This window comes from Martes martes (genome assembly GCF_963455335.1).
Source record: "Martes martes genome assembly, chromosome: 7".
Classification (NCBI taxonomy): Eukaryota; Metazoa; Chordata; class Mammalia; order Carnivora; family Mustelidae; genus Martes; species Martes martes.
Genome location: NC_137894.1, coordinates 126,961,598 through 126,985,816, shown reverse-complemented (window position 1 = coordinate 126,985,816; position 24,219 = coordinate 126,961,598). Strand labels below are relative to the sequence as shown.

At 48.4% G+C, this 24,219-nt stretch overlaps 1 protein-coding gene across 4 annotated transcripts in view; it reads left to right on the top strand.

Annotated features, from left to right (window-relative positions):
* Positions 1 to 4,309: 4,309 nt before the first annotated feature.
* Positions 4,310 to 24,219, top strand: part of NRXN3 (neurexin 3) — a gene marked incomplete at both ends in the record, with an annotated part of 1,490,367 nt that continues 1,470,457 nt past the window's right edge. For all 4 annotated transcript variants that reach the window (XM_080809449.1, XM_080809437.1, XM_080809438.1 and 1 more), the window contains one exon: positions 4,310 to 5,018. In XM_080809449.1, the coding sequence (XP_080665575.1) occupies positions 4,310 to 5,018 (709 nt within the window). The remainder of the gene's footprint in view (positions 5,019 to 24,219) is intronic.

Sequence of the window (24,219 nt, the reverse complement as noted above, 5' to 3'; positions counted from 1 at the left end):
GCTAATGAGAATTTCTAACGGGAAAAATGGCAAGGCCAATCTGGGGACCGTGGTATACCAGCAAGCCGCTGGGCATGGGGACCGTCATCATCGTGCCTTCATACACCCCTCCTGGCTCTAGACACAGGCTCCTCTTCCTCCTGAGCCTGTCTCCAGAGAGTGGAGGAACTGGAGGGAGCCGGTGGAGGACCCATGGCAGCCCTTCCAAACCAGGCCTATGGCAAATAGCCCGTGTGTCAGAGTCGTGAGAGGGGCCCCCCTGCCTCCTAAGCAGCCGGATTGTGAGACATTTGCAAAGATGTTAACCCCACATAAAAAGTGTGCCATTTGATAATTATGTAAATTAGCTGGCAATTAGATAATGTCACTCACTTTCCTGCGAGATTCCCACATAACAGATGAGCGTCTGTGCTTCTGCACAAGCCCAGGCCTTCCGTACAGGCTCTGGGGCAAACCGCCCGCATACCTACAGCTGCCTGGGCCATCCTATGGCTCAAGAGAGAAGGGAAGCTGGCTGACTGGGTGGAGAGGGCTCTCTGCTCCCATTTTCCCATTTTTTGAGCCTTGTGTAGCTCTTCTAGAAGGCTAGAGAAGCCTGAAGAACATATGCTGGGGCAGTCAGCTCGAGGCCTGTGCTGGTCATTGTAAGGTCATCTTTAACTTTCAGCTGTATTGGCGTTTCTCAGAGGCCATGGGAATGTCCACAGTCCAAGAAAGCAATGGAAGGGCAGACCATAGGGTGTCAAGCCTAGATAAACCCAATTCTGATGTTACCAGTCCTGAAATCAGATTCTGCCTGGTACCTGCAGGAGAGAAAACTTGGTTTTCCTCAGCCAGCCTTTTCGATCCCTGTCGATGCAGGCAGGAGAACATTGGTATCTGCACTGCTGGTCTGGGCTGGAGGGAAGACTGTGAATCTGATGTGAGAGACTCAGCAGGCAGGATGGAGCCGTCACCCCAGAACAGGCTGGGAAAATTCCCATGGTCCTCCTTGTGATCCTGGGATGCTTAGTTCTTCATTCATAGGTTTCCTCTGCTCACTAGGCATGTGCTGCTTTGCCTTTTGGAGTCATGTGAGGTTGGCATCCAGATGGCTCAAGATGGCAGTCATTGTGTACAGTGGGGTGGTGTGGAGGCCACTGCATGGAACAGAAGTCGGAAGTCAGAGGATCCACGGGGATGTTCTTCTGCTTCTGTTTTCACTTTTCATTCTTGACATGTTTCCTGAGCTCCCACTCCATGCCAAGGCCCTGTGGCAGGAACCATGGTGAAGCATACCCTGCCCACAGGGAGCTCCCTGTCAAGCTTCTAGAGCTGAGGCTCTTCACCACTGTGCTTTGTGTTTCTGAAGCACACCTGACCCCGCTATTTTTTGATGGCCTTGAAGGCGAGGATGGTTTCTTATTCTGGTTTGAAAGAGCAGTGTCTGGAATGAATTAGAGCTTAATAAACGTATCGAGCTGAACAAGTCATTTAATTTATCCAGACAAATAAGTGACTTTCAGAGGCTCAGAGGTAAGTTGATAGATAGTATAGACCAGTCTGGAAGTTTCAAGCATTTCCCATGTGCCTGCTCATCCATAATATGAGAACTTCCATCTTTGTGTCCTTTCTTCCCACAGAGGGCCCCATTGGCTTTGGCCGTCTGAGCCTGGGCCTTGCCTGTCTTCACACATTCCAGCCTGCTCCAGTCGCAAGGACTTTGTGCTGTTTCTTCTGGAACATTCTTCCCATCGCTAATTCCCTCACTCTCTTTCAAGGTTTTCCTTAAATCTCACTTTCTCAAAGAGTCAGATTTGTGGTGTTTGACTATTTCCATGGTGTAAATACTCCTAGCCTGGTTGATTTCATTCTACCAAAGTGACCTTAACCACACATTTCTGAAGTTTTAACAGTTGGCTCTGACAAAGTCCACATGTTTGGGCACCACCACACAGCTGTGTCTGCGTTCCAGGGACGTAACTTTGGCACTATGGGAGGTACGCATGCCACACTTTGGGAAACACTACTTGGATAAAACCTTTTCTAGAAGAAAGGCTTTCCTTATGCTGGATTTAATCAACCTCTTACTGATTTGGTTTGTTTGTTCAGTGGGAATAGGTGTTTGTTCCTGTTAAGGAACATTTTCCTCTTCAAAGCTGGGAAGGTTTGCTAACATGGTCATCATAAAAATAGTGGACAGTGATGGTCTAATAGAGACTATGGTGAATTATTAAATGAGTCAATTAATAAGCTACTATTTGCACAGCTCTCAGAAATTATACTCCTTGCTCTTATGTGAACAAAGAAGTCTCTGCTTGGCTGGGTGGGCCAGAGTCTGCTAGAGTCAACACTTGATCACCCACTTGACTTTGACTGGGTGTTGGTGCATTTCCAACCAGTATAAAATATATGTAATATGTTCTAGGTTCTAGCTATTCCTCACTGGTTGGTCATTCTGCAGTTTTTGTAGTTGTTTAAAAAGTACTTGTGGTTTTATGTCCTGCCCCTCCCCCACAACCATGCCCTCCCTCATGCACAGACACACAAGGACTTTTCTTCCCATCCCTGCCCCCTTTTTTTTAAAAAAGATTTTTAAAAATTTATTTGACAGACAGAGATCACAGGTAGGCAGAGAGGCAGGCAGAGAGAGAGAGGAGGAAGCAGGCTCCCTGCTGAGCAGAGAGCCTGATGCGGGACTCGATCCCAGGACCCTGGGATCATGACCTGAGCTGAAAGCAGAGGCTTTAACCACTGAGCCACCCACCACCCCTTCCCATCCCTTTCAACCCGGAAATAAGAAAGTAAAGAGTGTAATATTTACCGATCACCTACCATGTATATAGTCTCACGCTAGGATCTTCCCATACCTGATCTTATTATAACTTCTCTCCAACCTTAGAAAGACACTTCTTTCCTCTGCTTTACTGAGGAGGGAGTAGAAGCTCAAATACGTTAAGAAGTTGGCTCAGAAGTTCCATATAAAAGAACTAGGATTCAGGCATAGCTTTTCTTTAAGTCTCGAAACACAGTTTTGTTTTTTTTTTTTTCCCTGTAAGAACTTTTCACCAACATGTATTAAGAGATGAGAGTTGTTTTGCTCATTACTCACTTTCTAATTTATTTCTGCTGATTTTTATAAATATTTCTTTCAAAAACTTAAAGGTGGAAATCTGTCTCAGGCCGCCTACACCCAGGCATTGGACTGTCAAATTGAAAAAGAAAAATCTAGAAAGAAATCAATGTCATTTTGTGCCTTTTAACTGGTAAATAGTTAAAATTATGTGTCTGTGCTCGAGTGTATAAAGTGTTAGCACTTACCTAAAAAATAAATTTTAGCTATATGACCCTCTGATATGGATACTGTAAAAATGTGCTGATACGGCTTTGGGAGTTTTATACTATTTTTGCATATGGAAAAACCACACGCATCATTAGGCACTGAGCTCAGGGTCCTGCTACAGCTCTGCAAGAACCTGAGCCCTCTCTCCTATTTTAAGCACCAGGCACTATCCTAGTCGGTAGTTCATCAATATTTGTGAAATAAGGTGCGGTGTTTTCCTGACACCACCCTGATCTTTTTCTTCTTTCTGCCTACCCCCCTTCTCCCTGCAGGTGTTTTCCTGGAGTCCTGAGAGGCAGGTAATGGGCAGGACTGCCTCTGGCCAGCACCATGAAGCCTGAACCTGCTTCGGCTCTGCCCTGGGCCCTGCCCTGCCTGAGCCCTCAGCTTTGGGCGGCCCTGCTCCCTGCAGCCCCCTGCTGCTAGGAGGTAAAACTTCAGGGCTGGTCCTTGGCCTGTTTCTGCCTTTCACCTGGCTCACCTCACCACCGCTCACACCCTCCTCCATCACGGCACCCCCAGCCCAGCCCTCTCCCCGGCCTCCCTGGCTGGGGCGTTCGGGGGTCCGTTGGGAGGAGCGCATTGCTGAAGCCTTCCACCCACTGAGTACCTTCTCCTCCTCGAATCAAGGCCTCCGGATCCACATGGATAGCTGAGATCTTTTCTTGGAGAAGGACACTTGGCTTCTCACTCTAGTCTCCCACCTCCCCACCTGACTTTCCTCCTCTTCTGCTGCCCTGCCTTCCCCCTCTGGCTCTTTGTTGAATTTCCTGCTCGTGTGCCCATCTGGGGCCGTCTTGTCCACGGTCCTTCTGCTTACCCTCTGGGTGTTAGTGCGTGTGGGCTCGTCCTCTTGTGTGCTCTCTGTGCCCCCCCGCCCCGGCCCACCTCCTCTTCCTCTCTCCCTTCCTCTGCCAAGAGGGGGATCGTCCCCCAAGGGCTGTTGCCTGCCCGGCGGCTCCTCCGGGCTCCATCCTGGCAGCCACGATGAGCTTCACCGCAAACTCGGTTTTCTTCACCCTGAAGGTGAGCGTCCTGCTGGGGTCGCTGCTGGGGCTCTGCCTGGGCCTCGAGTTCATGGGCCTCCCCAACCAGTGGGCCCGCTACCTCCGCTGGGACGCCAGCACGCGCAGCGACCTGAGCTTCCAGTTCAAGACCAACGTGTCCACGGGGCTGCTCCTTTACCTGGACGATGGTGGCGTCTGTGACTTCCTCTGCCTTTCCCTGGTGGACGGCCGCGTGCAGCTCCGCTTCAGCATGGACTGTGCGGAGACCGCTGTGCTGTCCAACAAGCAGGTGAACGACAGCAGCTGGCACTTCCTGATGGTGAGCCGTGACCGCCTGCGCACGGTGCTGGTGCTCGACGGCGAGGGCCGGGCGGGCGAGCTGCAGCCTCAGCGGCCCTACATGGATGTGGTCAGTGACTTGTTCCTGGGTGGAGTCCCCGCCGACATTCGACCTTCTGCCCTGACCCTGGATGGAGTACAGGCCATGCCCGGCTTCAGAGGATTAATCCTGGATCTCAAGTATGGCAACTCAGAGCCTCGGCTTCTGGGGAGCCAGGGTGTCCGGTTGGACGCCGAGGGACCCTGCGGTGAGCGTCCCTGTGAAAATGGCGGGATCTGCTTTCTCCTGGATGGCCACCCCACCTGTGACTGTTCCACCACCGGCTATGGGGGCAAGCTCTGCTCGGAAGGTAAGACCTTCTTCCCTAGCCCTCTCTTGTTAGACACCCACCCACCGGGGTGGGTGAGGGCCGAGACCCTTGGTAGAAACCAACGCTGCTGTTGAAGGCCATCCTTAGTTACGTGTTAGATAACTGGGTCCTTTTCCTTCGAGGAGGGGTTGGAAATCCTTTGATTGCTCTCAGTGGAAAACCCATCAGATCTCAGCAGGAAGAGGATCCCAGCTGCTCAATCACGGGCCTTTATTCAAAGGGTTAGATGGAGTAGACTACGGGATATGTGCCCAGCTCCGCTCCTTCCACTGGAGCGCAGCTTAGCGGGGTCAGTGCAGAGCAAGGAATCCAATAGAAATGGGCAAAGTAGCCACCTCTGTCCCTCCTGATCCCTTGAGAGTGGGACGCTCTCAAGTGGGATGTGGGAGTGGGATGGATGGGAAACTCCCCATCATTTTCTCCTTAACCCCCAGGAGGAAGAATGCCCATGCAAAGGAGGATGAGGGCGGATGGGTCACAGGCCATGCCAGGCCCAGCCTCATCCCAGCCCTTCCACTTGCTCGTCCTCCCACAGTTTTTGAGGGAGGTGTCTGGAGGGTAGATGAGGCAACTGGGCTTGGGCCTACTCAAGACCTCGTTTTAGCTGCAGGCTTTCTCATATCATGTTCTTTCCTGTCCTCCCTTCTCATCTCCTTGTACTGAGAATGGTACAGGAAAACATGGAGACTGACAGGACCCTTGTCCAGCCAAGCACTGGAGGGAGCTGGCAATACTCAGCATAGCCTTGGAGAGCCCCCCCCGAGTTCAACTACAGCTTCTCAGGGAGAGGGAACTCATACCCAAAGACGTAGACTGCCCTCACCTCATTCAATGAATTCTGACTGTTTGGGATTACCTATGAGAGGAAGTGGTCCAGACTCTACTTTGACAGACACTTAAAAATCCAGATTCCTGGACTCTGGGACTCCCTGCAGGCCTAGCTTTGAGCAGGAGGGAGCGTTGAAGTGCCAAAGAGCATGAGAACTGACCACATGGGTGTGTGTGCTGGAGGTTGGAATGAGGAAGAGGTAAAGTTCAATTTTCTTCCAATTCTTTTGGAGTTAAGCCCTGGGTTTCTCTAGAAATGTATTGCCATCCCACGCTGGTCTCTCCATGGAGGTGATGGGATGGTGTAGGGCGGAACAGTGGTTCTCAACCTTGGCGACACATATTAAGATCACTTAAGGGAGTTAAAAACTCTCAGGCCATCCTATGGACCAGGTCAATCAAAATTTGGTGGGGGGTGGGGGGTGGGGCCCAACCATCCGTATATTTTAAAACTCCCCAGGTGATTCTAGTGTGCAGCCAAGACTGAGAAGCAGTAGGACAAGGGAGGTCAGGTAGGTGGGGCCAGATGAGTGTCTCAGCACTGATCCCAGGGTTTCTTCCTTCTGGTGAGGCCCCTGTCTTGTGGTTTGTAATAAAAAATAGTGTCTGTGGGGGTTCCTGAAACCATCCCACAATAGCCCACCCAGCCTAAAGAGGGTGTAACTGATATGAACTTTAGCTACAATTGTTAAAATTTTTTTTTTAAATCAAAGCGAATTTTATTTTCCAGATGGCACATGCTGGAGACTAGGACACCTTGAGGGATCTTGTTGGAGGCCCCTTTGTAGGTCATGTAGGGGCGACTGGAAAAGCCTCCCCAGGCCTCTGTGGCTGCTTTCCCCGGCTGGGCTGCCCTGGGCATCACGTCTCCCGTCCTGTGGGTTGGCTGCAGGAGAGGGAGATTCAAGACATGCATGCCTCCTTTTTTTGGTTTCTTTTTTGCCCCACGGGGCCCATTGGAAAAGCAGTTGGGGAAGAGCAGCCGAGGCAACCCCAACCCACAAAGCCACTTTGGGAGTGTGGTTATTGAAGCACTTCTTATAAGCAGGTGCCTTCTGGAGCTGACTGCTGTTCCAAAGCTTCTTGGCTTTGGAGAAAGTTCTTCCTGAAGACGCTGACATGATCACTTGTTTTTCTCATTCGCCCAAAGGATATGTTCTGTTCTCAGAACTTGCATTGAAAGCTGGCGTTCTTCCTTTCTAGGGACTAGGGTGTTTGCAAGTGTGTTGTTAACTTGCTGATTACCCCTGATTGCATTTTTTGTGTTTAAAAAGAACTCATTTCCTCTGGGCAGGTCTGGATCAGCACTTTTCTGCTGGAAGAATCTCTATGCTGTATATGTGTACGATTTGTCTTCTCTCTCTTGGTGTGTGTGTGTGTATCTGTGTGTCTGTGTGTGTCTGTGTGTGAGTCAGGTCTCCAGAGGCATTTTTTGAGCACAGTATAGGCAGTCAGTTTTTTAATAGCTAAATACAACATGGATATTTTAATAATAGTTCTTTCTGCAGGGTTCAGATCGTCTAGCGGCTGTGGATTGATACCCCTATCTGAAGAAGGCAAACACATGGTGTAGCTCATTTATTCTCCCGATACATAAATAGAGTAAATGAACTCTGTAGTAACAGTAACACTTGGTTGGCTCGGAACAGAGCGGTGCAAAGGTTGAGGTGAGAGTGGCTGCTGGGGGAGGTATCAGAACTTACTGTTGATAACTTGGAGCCTGTTGATCCTGGTAATTGTCATCGTGTCTAATCAGTCACAAAAAAAAAAAAAAAAAAAAAAAAAAGCACCACAACCTTTTAGAAAAGATCTGTCTCTCCACATGTAGTTAATTCCTAGATAGTCAGCAAGGCTGGGGTGGGTGGGGAAGATACTCACCTATAAAATATTAAGGGGAAAAAAATTACAGGAGCTTCTAAGTGTCAAGTAGATCTTGCACAAAACAAGATAAATAGCCCAAATAAATGCTTCCCATTTTCCTCAAGATGTGGGGAGGTGGGTAGTGAGGATGCCTCCATCCCCCACCCTGCCCCTTTTCAGCAGCATGTGGCAGAGACCCGAAACCAGGGAACTTATTCCAGAGGTGGGTCCTGTGGTTGTCCCAGTTTGTAAGAACGGCCTTGACGTGATCGTGTGGGGGCTTGTACCCAGGATGGAAGGTCCGTTTTGTCCTTCATGCTCTAGCAGCTCGGGTGCAGGAAGAGCTGGGAGGGCCCCTGCAGCTTTAGATGGATGTGATCGGGGTCTGTTGGAGGCGCTCTCTGTGGTCCATTAGCTGCTAGCACGCCCGCGGCATTGATGTTTGCTTGGCCTGTCTGGCTTTCCATGCCTTGATGGCTCCAAAATGTCTCCATGCTGCACCCTGCGAAGAACGCACAGATGGGCCCATCTCCTTTATGTGCTTTGGGCTGTTTTGACCCCGCAGTGGGTATTTCTTTATGAAGACCCAGAAGATACCGGAGATAGCTGCTGTGAGCAAGCTGGGCCCGGAGGGTCAGAGGTCGTGGACCCAGTGTCTTCTTTCACATGCTGAAATGTTACTTGCTCTGGCTCCAGGCTGAACTCCATGCAGCCTGCTTGAGAAAACTTCATTCCAAGGCTCCCAGCCTAAGTAATGGTCACATTGAATGTGATGGAGAAGAGGTCCCAGAGTTTTACTTCTAGGTGTTATGTTTATAAGTAAAATGTTTTGGTGCTCAACTTCAGACTTGTCAAGGCTGACATTTATTTTTTTTAAAGATTTTATTTATTTATTTGACAGAGATCACAAGTAGACAGAGAGGCAGGCAGAGAGAGAGGAGGAAGCAGGCTCCCCGCGGAGCAGAGAGCCCAATGTGGGGCTTGATCCCAGGACCCTGGGATCATGACCTGAGCCGAAGGTAGAGGCTTTAACCCACTCAGCCACCCGGGCACCTGAGGCTGACATTTAATCTTGCCTTTTTAGGAAGGGTCTTGGAGGCCTGAAGAAGTGCAGATCGTTCAAAATGATTTTAAAATTCTGCATGTCTGTTCTGGAAGATAGTCCGGCTACAGCACGGCATATGCACTGGTTTTGGTCTAGCCCAGTCTGTCCTGTTACGGGTAGCCTGGAATCTCACTGGGCAATGAAGAGGTATCCTGAGCTCCCCCTAGAGAGTTATCCCCTCAGGGGTCATTGAGAATTTATTATTACCTTAAAATGAGTTTAAAATTGATTGTTTATTTTTAAACCATTCTTAGTTATGAATGTGCATGTATTGAATTTCTTAACAATCTTACGGTCACAAAGAATTGATTCGCTCCCAAGTTGTGTACATTTCAGTACTGAAGAGCTCATTTACTGTGATGTCAGCCTGTTACCTGCGGGGTAGGGCCAGGGAAAGATGGAGAAGGCGTCACTTGTTGATTTCTCCCTCCAGGTCTCATGACGTGGTCACATACCACTTGTGTCCACATTTTTAGGTTCATTCGGTGAAGAGTCATGAGGTCTTATTCAGTTGGGGGGAAAAAAAATCATTGCACTCTCTTCCTGCTGCCTTGGGCAGGTGCCCAGACCAGAAGCTGCTGTCTTGAGTCTTAGCTCTTAAGTTTTCAGGCGTTTCGACTCCCACAGTGAGGTGTAGGGGTGGGTGTCGGCAGTAGGGGCCTGAGCCTTACCACAAGCACACTGCTGAGTGGTACCCAAGGCCCCCCCCTTCCCCTCCCTGACATCTGACCCAGGTTGGTTGGATGGATGGCTCAACACCACCGGTGGCCTTGATAAGCCTTCCTGAAGATGAATTTCAATTACTTTCCTTTTTATTGAGAATTTTGTGACTCTTTCCCCATTTATCAAAACCAGAACTGGGATGGAATGGTCTATCAAGAGACTGCTTGCCCCTGAGCATTTACCAAGGGCCAAAGACAAAGAATGTTATATAGTTAAGGTGGCAGTGATGGGCCCAGCTGATCCTTCTGCTTTGGGCATTTGTGTAAAAACACAAACATCTCTCCTCCCCTCCCCAGTGCACTTCCTGCTGGGATTGTAACAGGGCATTGTTGTTCCCAGCCCTTGCCGGCCTGGCCTGGCCTGGGGCTGCCCCCCGCCCCCTGCCGCAGGGGATTGGTGAGAGTCTTCTGAGAGTAAAGACCGTCTCCTTGCCAAATCCTTCTCCCTGGTGTGGAGACGGTGGCACACAAGGGAGGCCTTACAACATGCACAAAGGAGAACTGTGGCTTCTGAGACCTGATTCCCACCCAGCATTCAGGCTTTAGGTGGGACTAGCCCAGCCAGCCAGCAGGGGCTGTCGCTAAACGGAGCCTGAATAGGGGTCTGATTGCTCCTTTTTCCTCCTCTTCTCCTGATTACCAAGTGAGATTTCCTGGGTATGCTGTATGCTAAATGGCAGAGCAGCCGCCCGCCACTTGCACCAATTATCCCTCTTTTAACTGCCGAGGGAAGAGCAATTTTTTTATACCCCCCCCCCAGCATCTCTGCCTTTAAAGAAATAAGACCCTTTTTCCTTGTTCCCCCTTCAGTGGGGGCGAGAACAGCTTTTTTTCTCCCTGCACAGTCCGCACACCAGCTGCAGGCCCAAAGGGGGTGGACACTGGTTAATGCTTCGTCCAAATTCAGCAAGGTTGAGGGTCGTACAGGCATTTTGCCAAGAGCCTTGGAGTGGCACGTGAGCTTGCATTTGCATTTGGTAATGAGATACCCCAGGCCCAGCACTGGGGGCTAATTATCTTCACAGCCCCTATCTCCCTTTGCAGGCCGCCTGGGAAAGATGGTTTCTAGTTCCTAGGGCAGCTGCCCATTAGCTGGGTCCTCTGCCCCCTTCAGAGGACAGAAGAGACGGGTAGGGGCTGTGCTTGGGGCATAGGACTAGCAACGCCCTCCCCGATGATTCCTGTTGTCCTGCAGTGTGTGTCCTGTGCGACAGGCCCGGAGGTGGACCTGGAGTGAGAGGCTTTGGGGCAGGGCTGTGAGGGTCAGGTACCCTTCCTTGGGTAAAAATAATGATGATATTAGTATTACTATTACTGAGTCCCACCCTGTGCCTGACAGCCTAGGGGCTTTATATGCATTGTCTCATCTCATCCTCGTGGCACTCCTGTGTGGGTGAGATCATTCACTAGTGCCATTGTACAGATGAGGAAAATGAGGAGCAGAGAAACCTGGAACTTGAACAAGGTTTAGTGCGGGTGTTAAGGGCATGGCTTCTGGAGTGAAAAAGCTAGACTTAAATCTGGGCTTGTCCACTGATAAGTTGTGTGTCTTTGGAGATGGTTTTGGAAGCTTCAGTATTCTCATCAATAGTAATAATAATAATAATAATAAAAATCAATGATGTCAGCTAGCATTCAAGGAGCACTAGTTCCATGTCCGTACTATACTGACTGCTTTGCAGAAATTAGCCCTTACAACCCTCACAAACCACTCAACACACTATTATTCTCACTTTGTAGATGAGGAGGCTGAGGGAGAAGAGTTAAATAGTTCCTCCAAGACCACACGGTTAGTAACAGGCAAAGCTGGGATTTGTACCCCGGCAGCCCGGCTTTAAGCCTGCACGTAACCACTACACCATCCTGCCTTGCAGCAAAGCAGGGGTAAGAAACCCTACATCATCAGCGGTTGAGGGCACGAAATTAGTTGAAATGTATAGGGTCATTTACATCGTCTTAGGGGAAGAACCAAGTCCTGACTCTGGGCTGTTGGTCGCCCAGTGCTTGGAAGAATGAACTGTGTGTGTCAATTTGGTTTCATAGAAGGTCTGAAGCTTCCCTGGGGGTACCCCCACCTCTGCCATTTTCCCTCATCCCCGTTTGAGAAATGGCAAAGGTAAACGGAGGGGAATCCAATTTTGTTGCCATGTGGCCCCTGCCTAAGAACACTGGGTCACTGATAACGGTTGCGCCTGTTGGACCGTATTTGGACCTCTTTGCAAACTTGTGGTGTTCTGGCCCCCATAGCAACCCAATGAGGCAGGTGGGGAAGGCTTTGCCATCCCACTGAACAGGTGAGGACACCCTGACCGGAGGTGCCAGTGAACTTGGTGTGGGTATGAGGGCAAACTTGGATGCTGCCTGTTCGGCAGGTGTCTCTGGGACCTGCAAACCCAGATCCCCAACATGGCATTTTATTTCTGCTCCTAGGCTCCCTTCATTAACACAAATGGCCTGTGTCTCCATCGTGAAACGGAGCGTTGCCTCCCTGGATGCTGGTGATAAGCAAAATGTCAACCTCCTGGTGTAGGAGGTTATCAGCTTGGCTAGTCCCGGGAGCCTTGCTCCTCCCAGACAGACAGAGAGAGAGAATATGAAAGAATGAGAGAGAATGAAATGAATGTCTCTGAGTGGTCGATTCCCACCCTCAAGATGCTGGTTTGAAGTGAAGTGACTGGGCTTTAGACCCACGGGTCCCAAGGCATTTGGACACGGCTGCACAGCCCTGGAGCGTCGCCTGACCTCTTCAGATTTAACCTTTGGTTTCCCAGGTACCAGGAATTGCCCAGCACCCAACCCAGGGTTCGCGGTAAAAGAGGGAGCTCCTGGATTACTCTGTCTTGCTCTGTTGCTGCCTTCTGAGTGTCTTCACACTAACAAAACCAAACTCTCTTTCTCTGTGTTTATTTTTTTCTTTTCCTTTGTGTGTGGGGGAAGGGAGGTTATCACAGAGCCGGATTCAGCCCAAAACAAGACCCTTCCTATAGCCTCACTTACGGGGTCCCTTCCAAGGTACCATACCTCATTTTGAATTTGCGATTTTTTTTTTCCCCTTAAGGAATCCCCATTATCATAAGCTTCCAACCCCACTGCTGTGGATCCGTCTCTGTTAAGACTTGTTGCTGTCCCGTGACAGCAATGTTGCTCTGGGTGTACATGGAGTTCTCCGTGACCTAGGACCCTTCATCACAGGCATATTTCCCTTTATTTTGTAACCAGCAGGGCAGGAAGAGCCATGGAGAGGGAGTGTGGAGGATGAAGGGCTTCTAGGAATATCGTCTGGGAAGGCCGGGGGAGATATCTGGGGTATCCAGTGGGGAGAGTGAGGACATGTTTAGAAATGTTTGTAGACGATGCAGAGGAACACAGTGGTATGTAAAAAGAGGGGGGCGCCCCCATCCCCCTCCGGAGCATTTCCCAGCTGAAGTTGGGATGTTTGGTTTTCTGCGGCTCACTGGGGGGCTGTGTTACAGGTGACAGGCTGTGGCTGACAGAGGAGAGGGACAAAGCGTGGCTCTGCAGGCCTGTCTCCGTGATCTGTTTGGGAACTGACAGTGCCAGTGGGTTGTCATTACTGCTGTTGTTCTCCAGAAATTGATGTCTTTGGGTGACCTATTTAAAAGCAATACGGGGCCCCCTTTAAATGTGTCATCATTTATATCTGCTCTCAGACCTCCACTGCTGTCCACAGTGTTCCTAAATAATGTATTTTCCAGTTAAAAAAATTTTTTTTTTAAACTCAGGAAGCAGTACTAGCAAGCTTTCAAAGATAAATTGATCTCACACTCATCCAGCCAAACCCCCCAGCTCTGCTCTGTGATAGAACTTACTTTGCACGTGGTCCTAGAAACTGTGAATGTGTCAGCTGTTTGGGGGGGGGAAATGCTGTACTGGGTGAGGGTACACAGGAGTCTACAGAGGATAGAGATGAACGAAAGACAGAGACCTGAGCTGTAGGCCACGGGAAACTCCTGGTTTAGGCGTACCAAAAATTGCATGTAGGATCCTTTCGGTTTTACTGAGGCTCTTATTGAAGTGTCTTTGTAACTTAGACGACCCTGAGGAATTTTCCTTCAAGTTTCTCGTGAGACTCTATGCATCTGATCGTCTCCTGACATTTTTGCCTCTTGACTGCTGGTCTAGTTCTCCTGAGGTAGTTCTGTTAGCAAAGATCTTAGAAGAGAGTCTCAGTAGTCCCATGGTTGTCAGCAACACTACGGCTGGCATCTTTGCTCTCCCAAGCAGTGGGTTCCAGGCAATTCCGTAACCTCTCCTTGGGGTATTATTGGGAGTGTGTTGTCTGCAGCCCCTGGAGAATAGACAAAGTGCAGTGAGAGAGTGTAGAGCTTCTTTAGTTAATAAGTTGCTTTAAAATAAAAATAATACCCTTCTCGTGAGAAGGGACCAGCCAGGCTGACATCACAGGTCTGCGATCCAAATGGTGGGAACAGGGCTGGCAAGGCTGGGAGCGCACCAGACTCTCATGGTTTCTTCCTTCCTCCTCATTCCCTCAGGCTTCTTTCCTTTCCAGAAGGGGGTCCCGTGTCTTGCATGGTTATCCTTGGACAGCTAAAGGAATGGGGAAGGGTGGGTTTAAAGGATGTTAAGCCTCTCACCCATGGGATTCCTAAAAGACTAATCATCACCTCATATACTAACTGCATCTAGGTTAGGAAAGGCAAGGGCAGAGTTCAGGTTCAGGTGATGTGCTGTGAGGTCCTTCTCACTTTGAAGGAGCCACAAGGAAATTTGGGGGACTCTGGTGCCAGGGAAGAATATTCTGTGAGGGGTGAAGCCCAGATCCCATGACCCATGTGGAGGACAGTAAGACATTTACATTGCCTTCTAGTCATGGCTTGCCCTGTGTAAGGGACTGGAAACCAGGGTACGTTGTTAAGAATCATGGGATGATAACTTCGGAGGGGACGTTAAGTGTCTTTGGGTCCAACTTCCCATTTCCCATCCTCTTCTCCACTGTGTAAGACATTCCTTCTCTTCCCCCAGAATTACCGTAGTCAGCTGCAGTGACGGATGGGGGCTGAGTGGTTTTCAGGGCAGCCTAAGGTATCTCTGATCACTGCAGAGGATCAGGGCGCTAGCTTTTCCTACATGGGGCTGCATTCAGCTGCTAGCCACTTCCTCACTGGTCCCCATTCTAATTAAAGCAGCCTGACCTTTGCAGTGGGCCATGTGGGTGAGGGGATGGATGGGTCATAACATTTCTGGATGATGCTTTGCAAGAATTAACTCTTGTGTCAAGAAAAATTCATAAGGGATTCTCTAATAGGCACTAGTGGTGCACACACCACTGGGTTATTTCGAATTAACTGCTTGTGATTAATCTTCAATCATGTGGGAGAGGTCGATGTGGGAACAGGCTCTGAGGTATGTGGGTGATTCATACTCCAGTCATTTTGTTCCTAGGGAGCTTGCACTCTGAAAGATTCGTGGTTGGCCCCATCTCTGGCTCTATTGTCTGTGCCTCATTTCTTGCCCCTAAGATGCCCCATCTTCCTCCCTATCCAGCTAGCTTTGCAACATCTCCGATTCCAGGGATGCCCTCCCCTGGGCCCCCTGGGAATCTCGAATAGCTTGACAATAAGATGAGAAGTTCTAGAATGCCATGGAGTAGCATAAAGTGGAACCGGGTTGGACTAGCTTAACAAGCACATCCTGGCATTTGGGGTTGGACACCCCAACAGACATCAAGGTTTTGCTAAAAATTCTAATGGGATAGTAAAAAAAAAAGGGGGGGGGTGTGGAATATGGTCATGAGATGAAGCAGGATTGGAAGCAGGAGCAAAAATGCTTCCGTCCTGCCAGGTTGCCCTGGGTATCCCATGCTTTGGGCCCTGTTGAGCAGAAGTCTCCTAGGGAGAGGGATTAGGAAGGGCTACATGATGTTGCTTCCACATTGACATTGACTGGAAAACTGCCACACAAACTCCCTCCTGCACTGTAAAAGGGAAGAGGCTCGTCTCGATGTTCAGCTACCTCCTCATTGATAGTCAGTTTGCTGACAATGCAGCAAGGAAAGGAGAACTCATCTCCTAATTGGGTTACTTAAAATAGTTTACTTTTTATTTTTATTTTAATTTTTTTTAAGATTTTATTTATTTATTTGACAGACAGAGATCACAAGTAGGCAGAGAAGCAGGCAGAGAGAGAGGAGGAAGCTGGCTCCCTGCTGAGCAGAGAGCCCCACGTGGGGCTTGATCCCTGGATCCTGGGCCAAAGGCAGAGACTTTAACCCACTGAGCCACCCAGGCACCCCAATAGTTTACTTTTTTAAAAAAATTTATATTTTTGAGAGAGAGCCCATGGGGCTGGGGGGAGGGGCAGAGGGAGAGGGAGAGAGAATTTTTTGTTTTTTAAAGATTTTATTTATTTATTTGACAGTGATCACAAGTAGGCAGAGAGGTAGGCAGAGAGAGAGGGGAAGAGAAGCAGGCTTCCCGCTGAGCAGAGAGCCCGATGCAGGGCTCGATCCCAGGACCCTGAGATCATGACCTGAGCTGGAGGCAGAGGCTTTAATCCACTGAGCAACCCAGGTGCCCCAGGGAGAGAGAATCTTAAGCAGGCTCCATGCCCAGCTTGAGCCTCATGCAGGGTTCAATTTCAAGACCCTGAGATCATGACCTGAGCCAAAATTAAGGGCTGGAAGCTTAACTGACTGAACCACACAGGCACCCCTAAAATAGTTTCCTTTTCTTTTAAAGTGAGAGAGAGCATAAAATAGTTTACCTTTAAGAGTAAAGCCCACAGACATCATTTTAGTCTAAATTTGAGATGTACTCAGAGTCACAGGCTTCTACACCATGGTCTCATTGTCCACCCAGGCTCCATGGACCAGGCGCATGTGCGGGGAAGTGGGCACGACCATCTCACACAGTCATGTGAGAATTGTCACGTGGGCAGATGGTTGAGTTTTAGTGGCAGTAGAAACTTTGCGGTTTGCTCCTCCCGATGTTGAGTGTTCAGCCTCGTATTAATGCAGATTGGGGCCATTTTTCTCCCATGTAGAGTGTATAACCAGTGGCTACATTTTAATGTGTCTCTTGGCTTCTTTTGGCTCTCATATCCTTGATGCAAGTTGTGGTAACTCAGCTGAGTTTCCCAATTCTTGTTGTAGGGGCGTATGCAAGGAGGTACTCTCGTTGAGAACTCTCAGACCTGAAACTAAGGGAATACCATTTCCCTTTGTTAATTAATTACTGCACATACAGGCATGGGTGCTAACCTCATGTCTCTGGTTTGTGACAAACAGCAGGCGCTCAACAGATGTTGCATTAATAAAACACATGACGTGTCTGTGTGCATGTACTTTCATGTTTTGTATGTGCACATGTGTGTCTGTGTTCATGTGCTCACTGACACCTGGTGATGGATGGATGAAGGTTCCCGGGAATGTGAGTTTAGTAATATCTGTTTAATGATTTGACCAGCATGTCAGCTGTGATTTGGACCAAAGGGGCATGGGCCACCCTGGAAACGCCTCTCTCTCTTAATATAAACAGTGACATGTTTACCGTGGGACAGTTTTCAGTGTGTCTGTGCCAAGCACACATACATTCCACCTGGTCTGATCTTGTTGAAGACAGACTGGAAAGACTTCCTTGTTTGTTTACAAAGCAATAGTTTCCTGTAACAATTACAGGCAGCAGCCAGCCTGGGACCATGTAAATGCTTGTGCAGTGGCTGTTTGAGGCAGACATGTGGTTGTCATTGGAGATGGAGAGGCCCCATTAGCTTATGTGGATTCCCTGGAGAAGATGAGGCTCACTGGGGACAGGATAATTGTCCTCGGATATCAGAAGAGCTGCCATGAAGAGGAGGGAGTAGATACTGAGTGGGAGGGTTGAGAGATCAGAGCTACAGAGAAAGAATCCTGATGCTTAGAGCTGTTGGACCATGCCTCCCCTCATCCCTGGAGGGGGTGCAGTGGGTGCTAGAGTGATAGCTGTCAGTGTGTGCTGGTGTGTATGTACGTGCCTTCAAACCAAGGACACCGTGCTTCTGGGGGTCTCAGTCTCCAGGACCACCCTTATGTTTGATCATGTTCATCCTCTGCTTTTCAGGGGGCGGGGGTAGGAAGATGACTCTCTAGATCACCGACCTTAAAAATGGGGCACATGAGAGACCATTATATGGGAAATAAATAATGAAATATATAACTAACTTATTTGCAAGTTATTTGTCAATAAATATACATCTTTTGGAAGAACACATTAAAATTATTTTTTCTAATAGGGAGTTTTTCAGAAAGGTCGGAGGCTACTGATCAATACACAAGCTGTTGATCTCTCTTTGGTTGAGTATGTTCCTCTTGGCCTCCTGTTACAATTCCTCACCCCTGGGGGCTTGCCGCTTTCAGGTGGGAGCTGGTGCTGGTGGCATGTGTATCAGGCTCTCCTCCTCCATCCTCAGCCCTGTGTGTGGTGGTCTTGGTTGACCTGGCCAGCAGGTCTGGAAGGGCCCCATGGGAAGACGCTCCGGTCATGCCTCCCTCCTTCGGAGGCCTCACTGTTTGGAATTACTAATATTATCCCAGAGCTGCTTTCGCCATAAAATCATGGCATTTGCTGGGGCGATTTTGGATTGTGGAAGAGAACAAAGTCTTTGGGGTATCTTCAAGTGTTTACAAAGGAGTTCTTTTTTTTTTTTTTTTTTTTTTAAAGATTTTATTTATTTGACAGAAGGAGATCACAAGTAGGCAGAGAGGCAGGCAGAGAGAGAGGAGGAAGCAGGCTCCCTGCTGAGCAGAGAGCCCGATGCGGGGCTCGATCCCAGGACCCTAGGATCATGACCTGAGCCGAAGGCAGAGGCTTTAACCCACTGAGCCACCCAGGCGCCCCTACAAAGGAGTTCTTGATGTATAATCAAGTATTTCTTGAAATAGGTCATCTGTTTACTGGGATAAGTACATTTTTCTGACGTCCAGGGAGTATCTGTTCTATATTGATGAGGTCCCTGCCCACGTGGAGCTTGTGGTCTAGTCGGGGAGCCTGTCAAACCAGGAAGTGCAGCATGTGTCAGAGCAGGTAGGATGTGAGGAGAGTAACTCAAAAGGGAGTGTCCCACTTTGTTTGGAGTGGGAGGACAATTCACACTTGGACTTGGGAGATTTATTTGGTAGACCGGCAGTGGCAGAAGGCATTTCAGGGCAGCCCCGTGAACCAGTAGTTTGCAGTAGTAAAGGTGGCTGGATTGAAGGATTGAGGCCAATGGGAAGATACTAAGGAGAGTTAGACTGAGTGGGTCTCAGTACTTTGTGAGGATTTGGGACATTATTTCTTCCTGCAGTTGGGGGCCATTGGAAGATTTTCAGTTGAGTAATAACAGATTTGAATTTTTGGGAGATGGCTGTAGGGGCAATTTGCGTGATGGATTGGCTGGTGATTGAAAGGCTTAAAGCAGAGAGGCCCAATGGAGGCTCCTGAGTGGTTTTGTTGACAGAGAGTCTGTACTGGAGGGGTAGAGATGGGAGAATAGGCCACAGCAGAGATGCTAAGGAGAGGAACTTAATAATTTGCAAGGCAGTGACATTGAGTGATGTTGGACTCGGGCTTCCTGGCTCTCTGTGCAAATTTGGACCAAGGACGATTTCTCCATCTGTGAAATGGGTGCAGTAATAGTGCCCACCATTTAGGATTGATATAAGGTTTAAATGGGATAGCATACGTAGAATGCTTAGAACAATATGTGACACATCATAAGCGTTCAGTGAATATTAGCCATTATTACTAATTAGTATCAATTACTTTTTAAGATTATTTATTTGAGAGAGAGAGAGCAGAGCAAGCAAGAATACAAGTAGGGGGAGGGACAGAGGCAGAGGGTAAAGCAGGTTCCCCACTGAGCAGGGAGCCTGATGTAGGGCTTGATCCCAGGACCTTGGGATCATGACCTTAGTAGAAGGCAGATGCTTAATCCTCTGAGCATTATTCTTGAAAAGGGGAAGGAGGAACTTCAATGACGTGCACTTCTGGTTGTAGGTATAACTAGGGCAGGAAATCAGTGGGAGGAACAGATCTGGAGTGAAGGCAAGAAAGGGGTTGTAATCAATTTTGGTTTGTCCACACTCCACCTTCTCTTTTAACTCTGTAAGAGTCTTGCAAGGAGATGTGCAGAGACAGGTGGGGGCAGTGGTGGTGCTGGAGGAAGAATGGGGTTGGGCACAGATGTCACGGTTGTTGTAGGGGGTGAGGGAGGGCTTTGCATATGGGTGAGGTTGTCTAGGCAGACAGTATAATTGAGAGGTGAAGAAGGTACAGAACCTTTGGGAACCTTAATATTAAGATAATAGGAAAGAAGGAATCTATGGCTTGATACAAGTGGATGACCAGAGATGTAGAGGGAAATTAGCAGTAAAGGAAAGTTCCTCAAAATTCTTCACTCATCAGTAAATGACCTGGTTGACGTTGGGGCACCCATTTGAATGTAATAGAACAGCATCAAAGAATTGCATAGTTGAGTCTCAAAAACTATTTACATTGGCCTTTCTTCTATCCTCAATCTAGTGTGTTCTGTTCATTTGAGAAAATTTCCGCAAACAGAAAGTGAAGTCTGATATGGAGGTGAGGAAACTGAGGGTTTTGGATTTTCTGCTTATGATGGAGTTTCTGGCTCCCAGAACGTCAGAATCCCATGGGAATCAAGGACTCAGAAATCTGAAAGAATCAAACCTAATGAAAAAGAAGTGACTTGCCCAAGATCAGTCAGTTGGCATTCTTATTTGTGCTTTGCATTTGAGACCATGTGAGTTACACATGAAATGCCTTGTCTAGGTTTTTCTTGGAGTTGGGCATCAAGCTCTAGAGGACACCAGCAATGGTGCTCAGTTCGAAGCCATACACCTTCTCCTGGGATTGGCCAGAGATCCTCTAACTCTGGTCCCTGGAAGCCAAAAGAACAAGATCCCCCCCCACAAGGGGGGCTTCAGAAGCTCCTGGCTGGGCAGCCAGTGATGTAGATGCTGGTAATTAATTCACTTGTGGTTTCTCTACCTCTGCCAGGGTAGGGTGTTTAGAAAGGAAGCAAAATCATTTCTTAAGGAAATTGAGGCTCAGTTCTAGTTGCCTGCTTGTGGCCTTTCTCCTGTCTCTGACTCTCCGGGGTTGGGGGTGGGTGATGTGTCCGTTCTCCGAATGCTTGCTGTGCTTCACAGTTTTCCAGGAATTTCAGGACACAGGAATTTTCACCCAGCTGTGTTGTGTGTTGCTGTTCAGCAATCTGAAGTTGCTTATCCAGCGTAAGTCAGAATCGGGAGCCTAGGGAGGAGGGAGAACGCCTTCGAACATTTTTCTAAGCAGAAGAAATTGAGGTGTTAGGGGCCCAGCTGGCGTGTGATGGGAACCAAGAAATGGAGGCCACGTGAGCATGCATGCTCACATGAAATCTCTTACTGATGATGTTATTCCAAAAGGGCTTCTTCCCACACCCTTCCACAATAATGAACACTTACTGAGGACCTACTGTGTGTCAGGGAAGCATGGGGGTAGAGCAGTGAACAAGACAGGCATGCCTTTATGCTGCCTAATTCACCAAGCAATGATCAGGTGATGGAGGCTTTGAAAGGGGAAGCATAGAGTAAGGGTGCTTTGTACATTCAGGGGTCTCTCTTCAAGCCTGGTGGAACAAAGGCTTGGTGAAGTTCAAGACATTCCAATGAATCACAGGAGGCCCAGGGCTTTTTCAGGGGGGTGATGGCAGATATTAGGTGGTTGCAGTTATTAAATGAGATAATCAAGGCAAAGCAAGAAGCAGGTTGATTATTACATAAAAAGACGCTCAATCAATGAGAACCATTATGGCTATTGATCCCTGCATCAGGCTCCGTGATGGTCATTGCTAGCCATTGAGTTAGGACTATCTATATACCGGGCCCTGTTCTAAACACCTTACATCCCTGACCTCGTGTAATGCTCACAACACTTCTCCAAGGAAGCGCTGTGGTATTCCCATTTCACAGATGGATATGCTGAGGTTCAGAGACATACACTTTATTTGCCCAAGCTCACACTGCCAGTCGCTCTCCTTTGGAAGCAGGCGCTTTAGCTCCAGAGCACATGCTCTGCCATCATGCTATGTAGAGATAGTTACACAGCCCCAAGTCCATGGCTGTCTGACATGAACTCTTGAAATGGAACAGGTGGTTAATTTAGCCTCCAGGAGCCTGCTTGTCTCTTCTTGGTCCATTCTTCCCCTTCCCCTCCACCACCGTTTGATTTTTTTTAAGCCAATGTGTAGCCAAGGAGAGGTTTTTTTCCCCCAGAGCCCATTCTCAAGGGGAGCCTCTCAACAGTTTTTAGGCTAAAATGATAATGTCATGGTTATTGTGACAACAAGGAAAAATAATAGAGGAGCACTATGGAAGTAAAAGTGTTACACATAAGAGACAACAAACCATGGCTCAGACTCTGCATTTCTCCAGTTCAGCCCATCCCCCAGACTCACTTTCCCCATAAAAGAACCTGCTATCCTGTCCCTCACCTCTAATTGCTAACCACCTCCAGGCCTCCACCAGAAGAATTATTCACCCCACTGATTCCTACACCTCCATCAGATTTCAGCTTAAACCTCACCTCTTCCAGGAGGCCTTCCTGGACCCCAAACCCAGCCCACTCCATCTAGACAAAAGTGGCCAGGACTCCTTGTAGCATCCGCCATAGCTTTACAAATGCAAGGTGACTTGCAACGGGCCACTCTGCCAGCAGGTGGCTGGGGCCGTTGGAGCCCAGGTAGTCTAACTCCCAGTCTGGCATCCATTCCCCTACATCATGCTGAGAAGGGGTAAGTGGCCCCGGAGAACTGACTGATGCCAAAGAACACGGGTTGCTGAGCACAGTATGCGACGATCAAAACAGTGGCGGTGCCTGTCTTGGTGCAGCTTACAAGTTAGAGAAAAACAGCTGTGGAAAACTTAATCCAGCATATGCATCATTATAATTGTGATGAGCGCTATAGACGGCAAGAGCAGGGTCAGGGGAGATCCCGTGAGAAAAAGGGTCTCCAGGGAGGCCCCTCTGAGGAGGTGATGGTAAAGATGAGAAAGAACAGGGAGGAAGCAGTGGAGGGGGACAACCTCTCTTCATTGTCACTTGACTGGCCCAAGGGCAGGTGAGATTAGTCTAATATCACTGGCAGGATCTGGGTCTTTTATTTCTAAGCATTTGTTTGGAATATGCTTGATGGGTAATGCGGATGGATGGAGAGAGGTTGGGAGGGAGAAAGGAAGGGAGGACACGGGTGGGGAAAGGGAGAAACCTTCAGTGTGATGGGATGAGGACACTGATCGTGTCTGGTAAATGGGCATATACATGGACACCTCCATGTGGAGTTCAGAACCCTAGAGGTGAGGATTTGGGGGTTGAATCTCTGTCTAAAGGAAGCTCTGTGTGGAGAAGGTAAAGATGAAAGACAGCTAGGACAAGAAAGTCAGGGAGCAGGACTACTGGGTGGCTCAGTCGGTTAAGCGTCAGCCTTCGACTCAGGTCATGATCCCATGGTCCTGGGATTGGGTTCTGCATTGGGCTCTTTGCTCAGTGGGGGGCCTGCTTCTCCCTGCTGCTCCCCCTGTTTGTGCTTTCCCTCTCTCTCTGACAAATTAAAAAAAAAAAAAAAACTTTAAAAAAATAAAGAGAGAAAGGGAATGTCATTAGCTGCCAGCCCAAAACACTTTTTACCCAAATAGTCACACGGTGTGAGGGCAACCCAAGGCATTTCCAAACAGCTGCCTTTCCCCTTAGCATGGACTTTCTCAAGCCTGCCCTCCCAGGCACTTCTGCCTGCTCTGTGTGTTTTCCTGGCAGGTGGAGAGGAGTAGGGGGCTTGCCCTGGTCAATCCACACTCTTCGGTTATTGTTACCAGGGACTTTTATATTCCAGGACATGTAAACAATTCTCAGTACTTGGAGGAGTACAGTCTAAAGCTGGGAATCCACTTAATCCTAAGTGCCCTATGCTCCCTGGGTTTTAGACTAACATTTATTGAACAGTTACTACGTTTGTGAGTAGCTTTATCTTTTGTCCTGATTTTACTGATAAGGACACTGGAGCACAGAGACTTTCCCCACCGACCCTCTGTGACAGACACGCAGAGGGACTAGAATGAAGTTCTTCGAGAAAACAAGAGAAATAAACAAGCTTACTGTAAAGTCACATTTTTTTAACTTTGAAATTATGCTGTCTTAGTTCTTCATATTAAAATGGCTTTTTAAGAAAATGGAATACAGAAGGCATCTGGGTGGCTCAGTTGGTTAAGCGTCCGACTCTTAATTTTTGGCTTGGGCCATGATCTCAGGGTCATGGGGTTGAGCCCAGCTTTGGGCCCCGTGCTCAGCAAGGGGTCTGCATAAGAGTCTCCCCCTCTGCCTCTGCCCCTCCCCACGCTTGCACGCAACCTTTCTCTAAATAAATAAATAAAATCTAAAAAAAAGGAAAGAAAAAAATGTGATAATATCAAACATCAGTTTGGGGTTTTCATTTTTTTCTTGACAAAATAGAAATAGTCATCCTATGTTAGTTTCCAAAATTACTAAATTGCTTGAAATATAGGAAAATAAAATCTATTATTGCAATTATTATTACGGGCCATCAGTGGGTCCCCTGCTACTTTCCTCTTAGGAATAAAGTATTTGTTTAATTTTATTTACTTTTTATTCTG